The sequence below is a fragment of the Lynx canadensis genome, chromosome A2 (genome assembly GCF_007474595.2).
Source record: "Lynx canadensis isolate LIC74 chromosome A2, mLynCan4.pri.v2, whole genome shotgun sequence".
NCBI lineage: Eukaryota > Metazoa > Chordata > Mammalia > Carnivora > Felidae > Lynx > Lynx canadensis.
In genome coordinates, this window is record NC_044304.2 from 134,409,924 (window position 1) to 134,422,433 (window position 12,510).

Below are 12,510 nucleotides of genomic sequence, written 5' to 3' on the forward strand. Positions count from 1 at the left end.
TTCTAACAATGTTCTCCTATCTTTATTTCTCATGAAGTTGGAGCCAATTCCCCAATTTAGCTATTACAAACCATATAATCTGTTTCTTTTTGGTTCTAGCTTCTTGTTGAGGCAGGTTAATGAAGAGTTTGTGGTTTTTCCTCTCATTAGGAATTCATTCTGGCATTGACAACGCTTCAGTGATCATTATGATTCCGTGTGCTGCTGTTGATTTGACTTCGCCTTGGATTTCCCTCCGGTGAGTGCTAGTTAAGCATTCACTCACAGGCCTCCCCGGAAAGTCCATTCCTTGCTGGAATGCAGGACACACTCTCTCCCAGTTCCTGTTGGCTTTTTTTCACAGTCAAGATTACTCATCACAGCTGAGGACTGAATAACAATAGATGGGAAAGGGTTTCCACATTTTTCCATAGAACATAACCACAACTGCTTTGCAACCAACACTTATGAAGGAAGAGTTAGATGAACAGCAGTTTTTCAGCAATCATTAGAGGTAGAGTGGGCACCACACAACACATTGACACTGACACCACTCTTTCCTAGCATATCATGTTTGTTAACACACAATTTGTTCAAAGAATTTAGAAATGGAATTTGGCAGAAATATGATGTTTAAAATCCCAATTTTTTAGGAGATCATCAGTATTCTAATAATTACTAGCCAGCAAAATCAAAGTCATGCCAACATTTGTGATATTTGTCCTGACATGTAATTAAAAAAATTTTTTTTAATTATATTGTTTTTTTGCTGTCAACAATAGCCTGTCCTTTATACTTTCTTTTATATTTTTGTATCTTCTCTCCATCTAGATAATTAACTCTAAGGGTTCCATCTTCTATTCCTCTTCCTCCCCCCTCCTTTTGTGCCCCCACCTGTATGTACAGACTGCCTTTTTTTTTAATGTAACCTGTGCCCCTTCAGGTTATTCTCAGCTTTTTTATTTCAAGCCATAATTTTACTTTTGATTGTATATGGAACCTTAGTTAAAATGTCCTTTCTGAATAGCGAATATCTTGACTCATGATAGCTCAAATGTAAAATGACTGCTTATTGTTTAATTCTTATGTTGCTTTATAATAAAGAAAGCAGCCCCAGATTCAGGAAGAGATAGAGCATTTTAATTGCTAACAATTTTTTAAACTTCTAATCAAACAGTAGAAAAACCAAGTCTCCTGTAACTCACAGCCAAGTACATTAGAAAAAACTCCTCTATGATAAACTTGCAGCCCAGTTAAATATTTCTACAATTGTAAATATTTTATGTTATTTTGTAAATACGGCATAACGTGTTGGCATAAATTTCCTTTGTTCCAAAAAGAACAGTAAACTTTAACATTTTCATTTATTTCAAAGCATTTGGGAGAATTTCAGAAGTGGTTTGGGAAATATTAAATTCTACATGCCTGCTTCTCCAAGTTTCCATCCACACCGACTAGATGTAAAGGATTGTCACCAAAAGCACACCACACACACGCGCCCACACAAATTCCTTCCTTGTGTTTAGACGAAATGCACCTAAAGGTCCCGGGCCATTTTTCATCCCTTCCTCTGTGGAACAGGGAGATAGCTGTGTCTTGATCAGAGATGGAACGTGGGCGATGGGAAGAAACGGCTCAGAACAGAGCAGAATTCTTTCTGAAGCTCTGGTGCCCATACTGGGCATCTCTGCTTGTGCGCCGTGTCCCTGCACTCCCCACCCCTTCAGGGATGAAGCACTGCAAAAACATTCGCTCTCCGCAGGACGCCTCTCAGTGGTTCATAACTGGGAAAATCTTGCCCCAGGTTTAAAATATCTGCCCAAGCAACTTAGAGCGGGTGAAACGCTTTTTCATTGCTCTTTCCTCCCTGCGGGCGCTCCCCACCCTCCGCTGCCAGAACCTTGGGGATGTGCCTAGACCCGGCGCAGCGCAAGTCCCGGCCAACCGCGAGCAGAACAAACCCTTGGCCGGCGGCCAGGAGGCTCCCTCCCAGCCACCGCCCCCCGCCAGCGCCTTTTTTTCCCCCATACAATACAAGATCTTCCTTCCTCAGTTCCCTTAAATAACAGCCCAGGGAAATCTCAGAGACTTCATCCAGCCACGGGCCAGCATGTCTGGGGGCAAATACGTAGACTCCGAGGTAGGCTTGGGTGGGTGCGCGCCGGGCCCTGGAGAGCACAAGAAGTGTCTCCTTCTGCTATCTCCCACTCCAAATATTCCGACTGCTTTCCTTGCCCCAGCCCTCTCTTGACTTTAGAACACTCCTCTCGCGCTGGCACCTCTGAGGAATGGGCCTGGGCGGGGAGGTGAAGAGAAGGCAGGAATGTTTTAGATTTTCCTATCGAGAAAGGGGCCCTGGGCCCCCCCAAACTAGAGAGAGGAGGAAAAGAGGGCGGGGGTCCTGAAATTAGGTCTGCTTGCCGGACCGAGGACGTATTTCTAGGTGGGTCCGGGGTGCTGCTTTATTTCGGGACTCCCACCGTCCAATCCCTGACTGCTGGGAGGCGGCGAGCTGGAACGCAGGGTGGGAAGTCATTCACCCGCAATCCTGGGGACGGTCCCCGCGACTCCCCGCCAGGCACCTGGACCGGTTGGCCGGAACGGCAGAGTCATGTTTGCACTTTCCAAAGCTCTTGGGCCACCTCAAGAACTCTTCCTGCATCTTGGCGCCTGGAGGGGGTGTTTGGAGAAGGATGGAGCTCTACTGTCCCCAACTACCACCACCAGGTCCAACTACCCTCCTGCGCTCGGGCTCCGCCCGAGTGTGGAGACCTCGTTTTCCCAAACAGGGCCGCCGCTCAGCCACCGGCCGGCAGCCTAGGAGTGACCTGAGGGTGGGTCGAGGGCGCAGTGCAGGTGAGATACCATTGTTCTAGGGAGTTTAGGGGGGTTGACACATGGCTTGGCCCAGAGATGGGGGCTTTCGGGCTGTGACCACTACGAGGGCGGGGAGAGCAGTGTAGGGACAAAGAGCGCAGAGGGAGATTGGGGGGTGGGTCGCGAACAGGTGCGAGGGATATGCGACCTGGAAGCAACAAAAATGGGGACAGCCCATTTTTGGGTCGGGGGTGTTCAACCTGGATCTGAAAGATAAACTGGAAGAGCTTACTGAGAGGAGGAATGGGGGAGGGGAAAATGGAGCAGGTGAACCACTCGGGGCGAGCGTGGTGTGGCGGAAAGTGGCTGGACAGACGTCAGAGATCGGATCCCCTCGCCTGCTGGGGTCTCCGCGGGGTACCGCGGGGTACCTCCAGCAGGGCGCGCGCTGGGCGGGGGCCTGGGCTGACTGCGCCGCGGGGTTTGCCCTGACCCCTGGCGGCGGGCGGGGGAGACAGGAGCTCCCTGCCTGGTACGGAGGGGTGTGGTGTCCTCTGCTCGATCCTCTTAAAAAGCTAGCGGCGCCAAGGAGTTTACTGTGCGCTGAGCCACCGCTGCCGAAGCGGTTAGTTCGATTTTGAGCCTCGAGGTTTGCTCCGCCGCCAGCCTGACTTCTGATCACTTGTTTTCCTTTTTGAAATTTTCTTCCCATTGCCCGGACCACCCTCCCCCTCCTGGCCGTCTGCCCTCCGCAGGGACATCTCTACACTGTTCCCATCCGGGAACAGGGCAATATCTACAAGCCCAACAACAAGGCCATGGCAGAAGAGATTAACGAGAAGCAAGTGTACGATGCGCACACGAAGGAGATCGACTTGGTCAACCGCGATCCCAAGCATCTCAATGACGACGTTGTCAAGGTAAGGTGAGGCGGCCAGCGTATAAAGGACGCCCCCCACCCCACCCCCGCCCCTGAGACGCTGTCAGGGTTGGGACAGCTCTCTTCTGGCAAGCAGGCTGTGCATCCTTCTGTACCTTTGCCACACATATCGTTTTCTGGGCTTGATGTGTGGGAGCTCCAGCAGTTTTCAGAAATGTCACATATCCCCTTCCCCCTCCTGCTGGTTAGTTCAGCCGGAATGTAGCTAATGGAGTTTCATATAACTGCACTTTTCCTACAACTGCACTTTTCTCCTGGCAAATGAACGTCTGGATCTCTGCAACAGATTGACCCACACTCCTTGGGAGGGTGGGACAGTTGCCCTGCAGGTCACCCTCTGTCTATTCCCAGGCTTAACGTCTAGTGAAGGGTGGTGCCCTATTGCACATAGAATTAAAGCAGTAAGGTCATTGCATAAGCTCTTGTGCCAAGATGAGAACCGGAATGCAGAGTGGGCAGATTATCGTAACTCCAATCAAGATATTTTCTTGAAAATAATACAGTGGGTAAAAATGCTTCAGACTAAGTACAAGTAATACATATAGTACATATTATATATAATAGGATATAATATTATACATATGAAAGGTATTTTAACTGGAAAGGTATTGTACTCATGCACAGTCAAGCTAATTTACACAACCAAATATAATGTGTACTTCTTTATTTCTCCCATAGACACCTCTAGTTAGGTATATAAAATTGTTTCTTCAGTGACTACCTGAGTCAGCCTTCCCTCAGCTAATGGGACACTCAGGTTGGAGTTCCTTTTTATACTTTCAGAATGTTTTTAGTGATTAAAAAAAAAGTTAATTGAAGGAGTTATTGGCCAAATTTAGATTTCAATCAGTGGTCAGTTTTTGATTATCACCCTTTTAGCAAATCAAGTCAGAGAAATTTATTGTCTGAACCCATCTGGATTGGGAAATCATGGGCCTAAGCCATTCTTGGCAGAGAGTTTTCTTTGAGGGGTGGGGAAGGCCAAGGAAAATCTTGGCCTGAAAGATTACAGTGTGAAGACCCAATTCTGCATAACCCAGAACAGCCAATGGGGCAGATGAGTGATTTCCACGTACCCAGCCTTCTATCTGTGGATGGGAGGAGCTAGAGTTCAGAAACTGTTCACATTTATGAATAATATATTTCAAAAAGGGAAACAGTTTAACCTGTAAGTGGAAGGAAAATGTAACTGTCAGAACTGACTCTCTTGGCTTGCTGATGGAGGAAAAAGGAAAACTGGAGCATTAGCGGGTTTTTCTACTAGCCAGATTATGGAATATTTAAAAGCAGCAGCAATAACAAGAGTCGTTTATAAACTGGAAATTAAAGTTGATAAAAACTATTTACTAGAAGCATTACTTCAAAGGGGCAAGGGGGGCGGGGCAGGGCATTTTTATTTTTTGCCAGTCTCATGTAGCTTTGGATGAGAAGAGATGCCAGGAAAAGAGGCAGATTTCAGAAAGGGCCAGCTTCATTGGAGCCTCCCTGTTGTTCCACCATAGTGTGAGTGGGGTTCCTGGAGCAAGCAAGCCTCCCAGGATGAGTCAGAGAGGCCAGCAGTGTGGATGTGGGTCTCTACACATAGCATGACTAAGCTGAGAAAGAAAGGCCCCACTGGGAAAAGAGACTTCAACACAGATGGAAAAAAGGCATAACAGGCTTAGAGGAAATAGCAGTTTACAGAATAGCATTTCAAAGAGCAAGTGTGGGGATCCTCATATTAAAAAAAAAAAAAAATTAAAAGGAAGAGTTACAGCAAGCTCCTGCTGGCCTAGAGAAAGCAAACCCCTCCCATTTGCTCCTATGAGCAAAACAAGACAGTTAGACAGAAAAATCCACCTTGGGAAGATTTTGGAGACCAGCTGCTTGGTCAAGAGAGGACTTCAGAGAATGCTCTACAAAGAGAGACCCAAGCTACAAGTACAAATTTTGCCCAAAGAGTGCTGTCTGCCAGTAGAGCCAGGAAGGGTGGCCTACATTCTATGGAGACTCCTATTTTATAAGTGTTTTTCTTTGAGTCCAAGCACAGACATGATGACAGAAAGAGGGATGATTCTCTCCAATGTACATGGCAGTAAATAATAAATTTCCCTAAATTTTCCTTTTGATGATACAGACTTCTTAAAATAACAAAATCATCCCGAGTTCTATGAATGCACAGTAGCTTAAAACTTCATGTGATAATAGAAGAAACACTGGTCAGGATACCAAATCAGGTAAGGAAAGGCCTGTTTGAAAGGCAAGCAGCTCCATAAAAGCTGCCTCTGCTGAGTCTGTCGTCTCTAGCCTCTTGTGGCTCTTTCAATTTCAATTTCAAATAATTAACATTAAATAAAATTTAAAATTCAGTTCCTCAGTCACACTAGCCACAATCTGAGTTCTCAGTATATGAGGTTACTGGCTCCTGTATTAGCATAGGTACAGAACATTTCCATCATCATGGAAATTGCTTTTGGACAGCGCCAGACTAGTTCCCTGCACTTTTAAAAGTCTCTTATACCAAGTTTAGAAAAATAACTCTAGAAGGAGAAGAAATGAAACACTGATGTACAGTGTGAGGAACAGCATGGTTCATCTGCACAGTGTCCTTTCAGTCTCATAAAACAGCTACTTAGGGAGGAAAAGAAAACTCAGAAGCTGGGTATGCCATGAATTTATATTTCAAGAGGGTAGATTATTATCACCTATTCCACTAGTGATAATGACATAAATTGGTCTATACAATTCATTCCAATAAAATTAGTTTATCTCACTAAAGGTTTGCTATACTATGAGATATCTGTATAGACATTTGTCCAAAAATAGTAGGCTATGAATGCTTTTTAAAATTTCTTCTGATTAAAGTGATCACAACTTCGGACCCTCATTCTCTCTCTGAGATTTCTGTCTTCTTTTTATGTTCACATTTTCATTTGTATGTTTACTATGCACTTATTTGTAACTTCTATATAAATAAAATGGGTTCAGATATCATATTAGCCATCAACCAATTGCTTTGTTAAATTCATCATATGCTAGACTACACACTGTGTTACATACTACAAAGGATAATTCCCAAAATAAGTCCTAACAATCACAAGGATTACAGTTAGTGAGGCAAGATGTAAATAGATAAAATGTTTTAAAAAATACACACACACCATATCACAATAGTAAGTCACTGCCAAATGGTAACTAATGGGTCCTTTTTGCTTTGACTGCCAGGAAACATATAGCTAGATTTTAAGTTTCATTAACCCATGTTACTTACTCTTTCCCACATATGGTTTTGTATTTTCACTTTCTTTTTTAAGACAGGATATTTTTTGTGGTGTCTACTATAAAACTTCTCATCATCATTTTGGAAATAGATCAAATATATAATGTAATAAGTCAAAAGTAAGTATTATTGAATATTGAATAATAAAAAGGTTTTTAAAAAGTGAATGGTATTATCTTGATCTTGCTAATCAAACAATGTAGATGTATGTCAGATTATCACATTGTACACTTTGAATACATTGAATTATACTTGTCAATTATTCTTCAATAAAATTTAAAAAAAAGTGAACGATATTGATGTTAAGTGTTAGGGAGACCTTCCTGTGGATAGCACAACAGGGTGAGGGAAGGGAGACGGATTATAGTTTAATAGAGAAGAGCACAAAAGAGTGCAATCTGAGTTGGATCACAAAGGGCAAAGAGAATGCAAATAGCTGAGAAAAGCACAGGAGGGCGTTCTAAATAAACCAGGCAGAGATGGGAATGTCTCATACAGGGCATGATGGAAGGTTTAGTAGCCCGTTTTGATCGGAATTAGAGAGTTCATGTGGCAGAATGGTACGTCATAAAGATGAGCCAGATGATCATGGCCAGACGGCAGAATCCTTTATTCAGCACTCATGATAACTTTGGACTTTATCATCTCAGCAGTGAGAAGGCAAGAATACTTCGAGTATGACATGGTGAGGGTGGGCTTTCTGGAAGATGACTAGTTAAACTATACTATGTAAGGAAAGGTACAGTCTGGATGAGCAGAGAACTGTTAAGAGATAATTGTATTATGGTCTAGACATGAAATGAGAAAGACAGTATGCAGTGGCACTGGGGATAAAAAGCACAAAATGACAGAATTTTATAATTGGAAGAGAACATAATGGTTACCAGCCTAACTTCCAATTATTTAAGGGAAATTTAAATAAGGAAGTTTAAAATTTCATCCATGTTTTCAAATGATTACTGTCCAAAACAGATATTTTGAAATATAAGGAAGGATAGACAAGATTATGTGATTCTTATAGACTATTGCTTTGAGGGAAGGAATGAATTGAGACGATTCTGAGATTAGTTCTGAGAAAAATCAGAACATATGAGAGAAGAACTTGGTTGGAAAATAAAAATATGCATTTGTAACTTTCTATCCTAAAACTTGAATGTAATAATTCTTAAATATTTTCAGACACAAAATTTTCTTTGGAAGTCAAAAAAAAGTCATACACATGGTAATCAGACTGGTTTTGATTTCAAAATGACGTCCTAATGCCTCCCTGATCCCTTTCAGCTAGAAAGCAATCTAGAGCCATTGACAATTAATCTCAATATAAAGATCATTTTTAATTCTCTGTTTATTTGATATACATATAATCAAAGCATAAAACTTAAAAGATCAGATGGTCTCAAAGCACTCAGTACCCTATTAATATTTTCTTCTGTTGGAGTCGGTTTTGTTGGTTTATTTGTGTAGGAGATAGCTTCACAAGATGGTGATACACATGCCACATAGGACGAGATCATGCATGGAATTCAGAATCTCCAGCTTGTAAAGGAGCATTATGGTCATTTTTGGTGGGAAATTATTCTCACATCACTGAATAAAGAATGATACTAAGTTGGGGGCTATTATTCATTCATAAGCATCTGAAAACACAAGTTTAGCCAACAATGATATACGTTTTAAATGTTTATTAAAAGAAAGTCTTTTTTTCTTCTCCATCTCCTGTCATCAAAAGACACTGAAAGATTAACTCACATTTGGTTTGGTTATGAAATTTCATAAAACTTATTAAAATTTAGACAAGATACACCAAATGTCTTTGAATTATGAAAAAGTTCATGGTGTGGCTTATTCTTCCAATTAACAACAGCATTGGCTACATTTTAAAAGGGCTTAAAGTAAGAACAGCTGCAATAGTAAACAGCATCTGGAAAGTCCAGTAATTTGAAAAACCACCTGCTTATGCATCCTGCTCACTCAAGTCCATAAAATAACAGACATTTTCATATTCTGAATGAAACTGCTTTAATTTGCCCTACTTTTCAACATAAGTTCTCTATGATGAAACACCCACAGAGAATTGGCCCCTGCAAGAACAGGGCTGCGCGCACTGATCTGTGGGGTTCTGGACCCTTTCATGATACTCCTGGCTTGGTTTGTGTGAGGAAAGGGCAAGGGTGCTGTTTTCATACAAAGGTGATTTTTGCCAAGAAACACTCTTTTTTCTTCCACACTCTGGATCTTATATATATTATCTGCTTTACAGTACCCTAAAGCCATAGAGAAAGAGATTTGCTTACTATACTTCTTTTAAAAGAAGTTTCTTAAAAAAAGAAGCCCCCAGCCCCAAGATAAATGCCTGGTGTATAGGTACTCAGAGGCACCTTGATAGAGTGGAAAGAGTATTGTGCCAAGATAAGAAAAAATATTTTTGCAACTTTTGTAACTTTCTTCTCTAAAACTTGAATGTAATCATTCTTAAATATGCACAGACACAAAATTCTTTTCCTTTAACAGTCAAGGGAAAGCATACACATAGTAATCAGATCAGTTTTGGTTTCACCATAATGGCCTAAAACTTTCATGATCTCTTTCAGTTAGAAAGTATCTAGTCCCATTAGTGGAAGACTGGACACCAAGGAAGAAGTAAAGAATGGTGGGGCCAACAGTAGTCCCTGAGAATTGGGCTTATAAATAGGAATCAAACTTGTTTGGCTAATAAACACCAGCCCTAAAAATATTTTGGGCAAGCTATTTTGTTTCTATGCTTCAATTTCTCTAACTATAAAGAAAAGAATGAGAATCATTCTCATATAATAGCATTCCCTCAAAAAGTCATCTACCTTTAAGTAAATAATTATTACGTACTATGCCAGTGGCTACCATATGGAGCAAGATAGATAGGAGCACTACTCACAGAGTATAAAGCTATTTCCTTGCCTCTATATAGTTTACTTTGCAAACTTTTGCTGGAATTTCTTTAACAAATTCTACTGTCTGTTAAAACTTTATAACCTTCAGGGCTTAGTTCAAAAAATGACTCATTTATAATGCCTCAAATTGTTCCTGAGCCAGTAAACAAGGCATGGGCAAAATAAGGAACATATATATTTTTAAACAATTTGCCTCTGTTTCTGTCCTATTTAAAATGTAATTAAATTATGGAAAATATTTCTGTTCTTTCATATTCTCTCTTCCAGCATTGGCTCTCAACTTCTAATATTCCTATTGAATCCTTAAAATTTGCAGCTCTTTAAGAACCTTATAGCCTCTTTACAAACCCAAGAGGGTTATAAAAATGTGGCTAGGCATCAGAATCACCAAAGGAATTTTTTTAAAATACAGGTGCCCGGGGAGGCTGGGTGGCTGTCGGCTGAGCGTCCGACTTCAGCTCAGGTCATGATCTCATGGTTTGTGAGTTTGAACCCTGCATGGGGCTCTGTGCTGACAGCTCAGAGCCTGGAGCCTGTTTCGGATTCTGTGTTTCCCTTTCTCTCTGCCCCTCCCCCACTTGTGCTCGCGCTCTCTGTCTCTCTCTCTCTCTCAAAAAATAAATATTTAAAAATTTTTAAAAAAATACAGGTGTCTGAGCTTACTATAGATCGATTAACTTAGAATATCTAGAGTTGGAGCCTAAGGATCTATATTTTTCAAAATTCCCAGGGGCGCCTGGGTGGCGCAGTCGGTTAAGCGTCCGACTTCAGCCAGGTCACGATCTCGCGGTCCGTGGGTTCGAGCCCCGCGTCGGGCTCTGGGCTGATGGCCTGGAGCCTGTTTCCGATTCTGTGTCTCCCTCTCTCTCTGCCCCTCCCCCGTTCATGCTCTGTCTCTCTCTGTCCCAAAAATAAATAAACGTTGAAAAAAAAAAATTAAAAAAAAAAATTCCCTATATGATTTTCACAATGCAACTACATTTTGTATAGGTTTAGAAAGTTTGGCTTAAAGACATACACCATGGATGGCTCTATCCTAAGAAAATAGAGGACTATATAGTAACACTGTATAATTCTAGATATTCTCCCTTCCAGAAGAATATTTGAGGATTAGGCTAGCTTAAACCTACCAGAGAGTTTTGAAACACCATGAAATGCTCCCAAATCCACTTTGCTCAATGATTCTCCATCCCTTGAGGCCACTTGGGTTTATAGCCAACCATAAACTTAGCACTGCAGGGTGACCTAGGAGTGGGTAGCCACAGGCTCTAGTTTGTCCCATTCAGACCAATTGGTTAGTGATCAGCCCCAGGTAACTATTGGCCTCTTAATATATGGCCCTTAATAGTGCCATAATAGGCCTTAATAGATATGGCCTCTTAATAGTGCCCCTTCCACATTCAGAAGTGTCATAGCTTAAGAGATAAATTATATGCTCACAGATGGATTGGCAATGGCCTATAGCTGATTCCTATAACTTGGATTACACTGGAAATCCCTACACACACTAATTTTTAGCAGAATGGGCAAAATTTCCACACACCAGGCATGACATGCCTTTCTTTCCAGCTGACCCCTTCCTGCCCTTCATCGCAACCATCAAGCTGCACTGTAACTTGAAGGAGGAGCTCTTAAGTGCCAATCTACTCCACTGTCAGCCTTTAGTTTCTCTCCCTGCAACAGGGAGAGAAAACAGGGTTAATGAAACTGACATCCTTCCATCACATATTTTGTCAATTCCTCCGTCAAGGATTAAAATGTTTAAAATAGTTTTAACTATTTTTCAGTTAGTCCAGGAAACATAAAATGGCATGCTTTTCACATGAACCATTGTTTAGGGTTGGGGGAAGTGTTTTTAATTTTGTCTTAAAGGAAATCTGCATGATCCATGTACTGTGCAACTACCAGGGGAATTCTTTGATAGAACGGATTTACACCTGCACAGAATACATACTTCCTGCCTCTCATGGGAACTATGTTGATGTTTCAGATATAAAATACATCTTGTTTTCTTTTATTGAACCTTGAAAAGATGTCTTCTTGTTGGTCATTATTTCATGGCAGGGGAAATACATATTCCTAAAGGCACAACCAAGCTTCCTCTTCAGCTACTGTCAGCTGTTTAGGTAATTAAGAGCCAGGCATTTTTAATTTGGAGGAGGCTTAAATAAATTTGATGTTGTGTATATGTGCTTAATATTCTATCTTACAGCAATTTAAAGTAAAATTTTTAAAGCTGTATTCAATATAAACCTTTCCTGAGCCCAGCAAGGACATTACAGTAAAAATGGACATTGATAGAGTCTATGTAAAAAGATAAATTGTGTCTAGAGCTTGCATTGGATCATCTCCTATTTGTTGCAGGTATCAAACACAATTACATCTTCTCACTTACAATGAGTAACTGGAAAAGATGCTGATATAGGGACCCAAGTAGTTGAGAAAGTGTAAGACTGGGAAAAAAAGAAGCAAAGATAGAGAAAAAAAGAAGGCCCCTTCTCCCCATCTTGCCATCCACTCTATGCTAGAATGAGCTTTGCACATGCCAACTCCAGTAGCCCCACGTCCATTTGTTTCTTTGCACAATG

The 12,510-nt window shown here is 41.5% G+C and overlaps 1 protein-coding gene across 2 annotated transcripts in view; it reads left to right on the forward strand.

The window, feature by feature from the left end:
- Positions 1-1,814: 1,814 nt before the first annotated feature.
- CAV1 (caveolin 1) overlaps positions 1,815-12,510 on the forward strand; it is a 35,442-nt gene continuing 24,746 nt past the window's right edge. The window contains exons 1-2 of one of the 2 annotated variants that reach the window (XM_030308275.1): positions 1,815-2,119; positions 3,552-3,716. In XM_030308275.1, the coding sequence (XP_030164135.1) occupies positions 2,090-2,119; positions 3,552-3,716 (195 nt within the window). In that variant the 5' untranslated portion in view covers positions 1,815-2,089. Of the gene's footprint in view, positions 2,120-2,722; positions 2,836-3,551; positions 3,717-12,510 lie in introns of those variants that run through there. The other variant, XM_030308276.1, reaches the window with a different exon arrangement.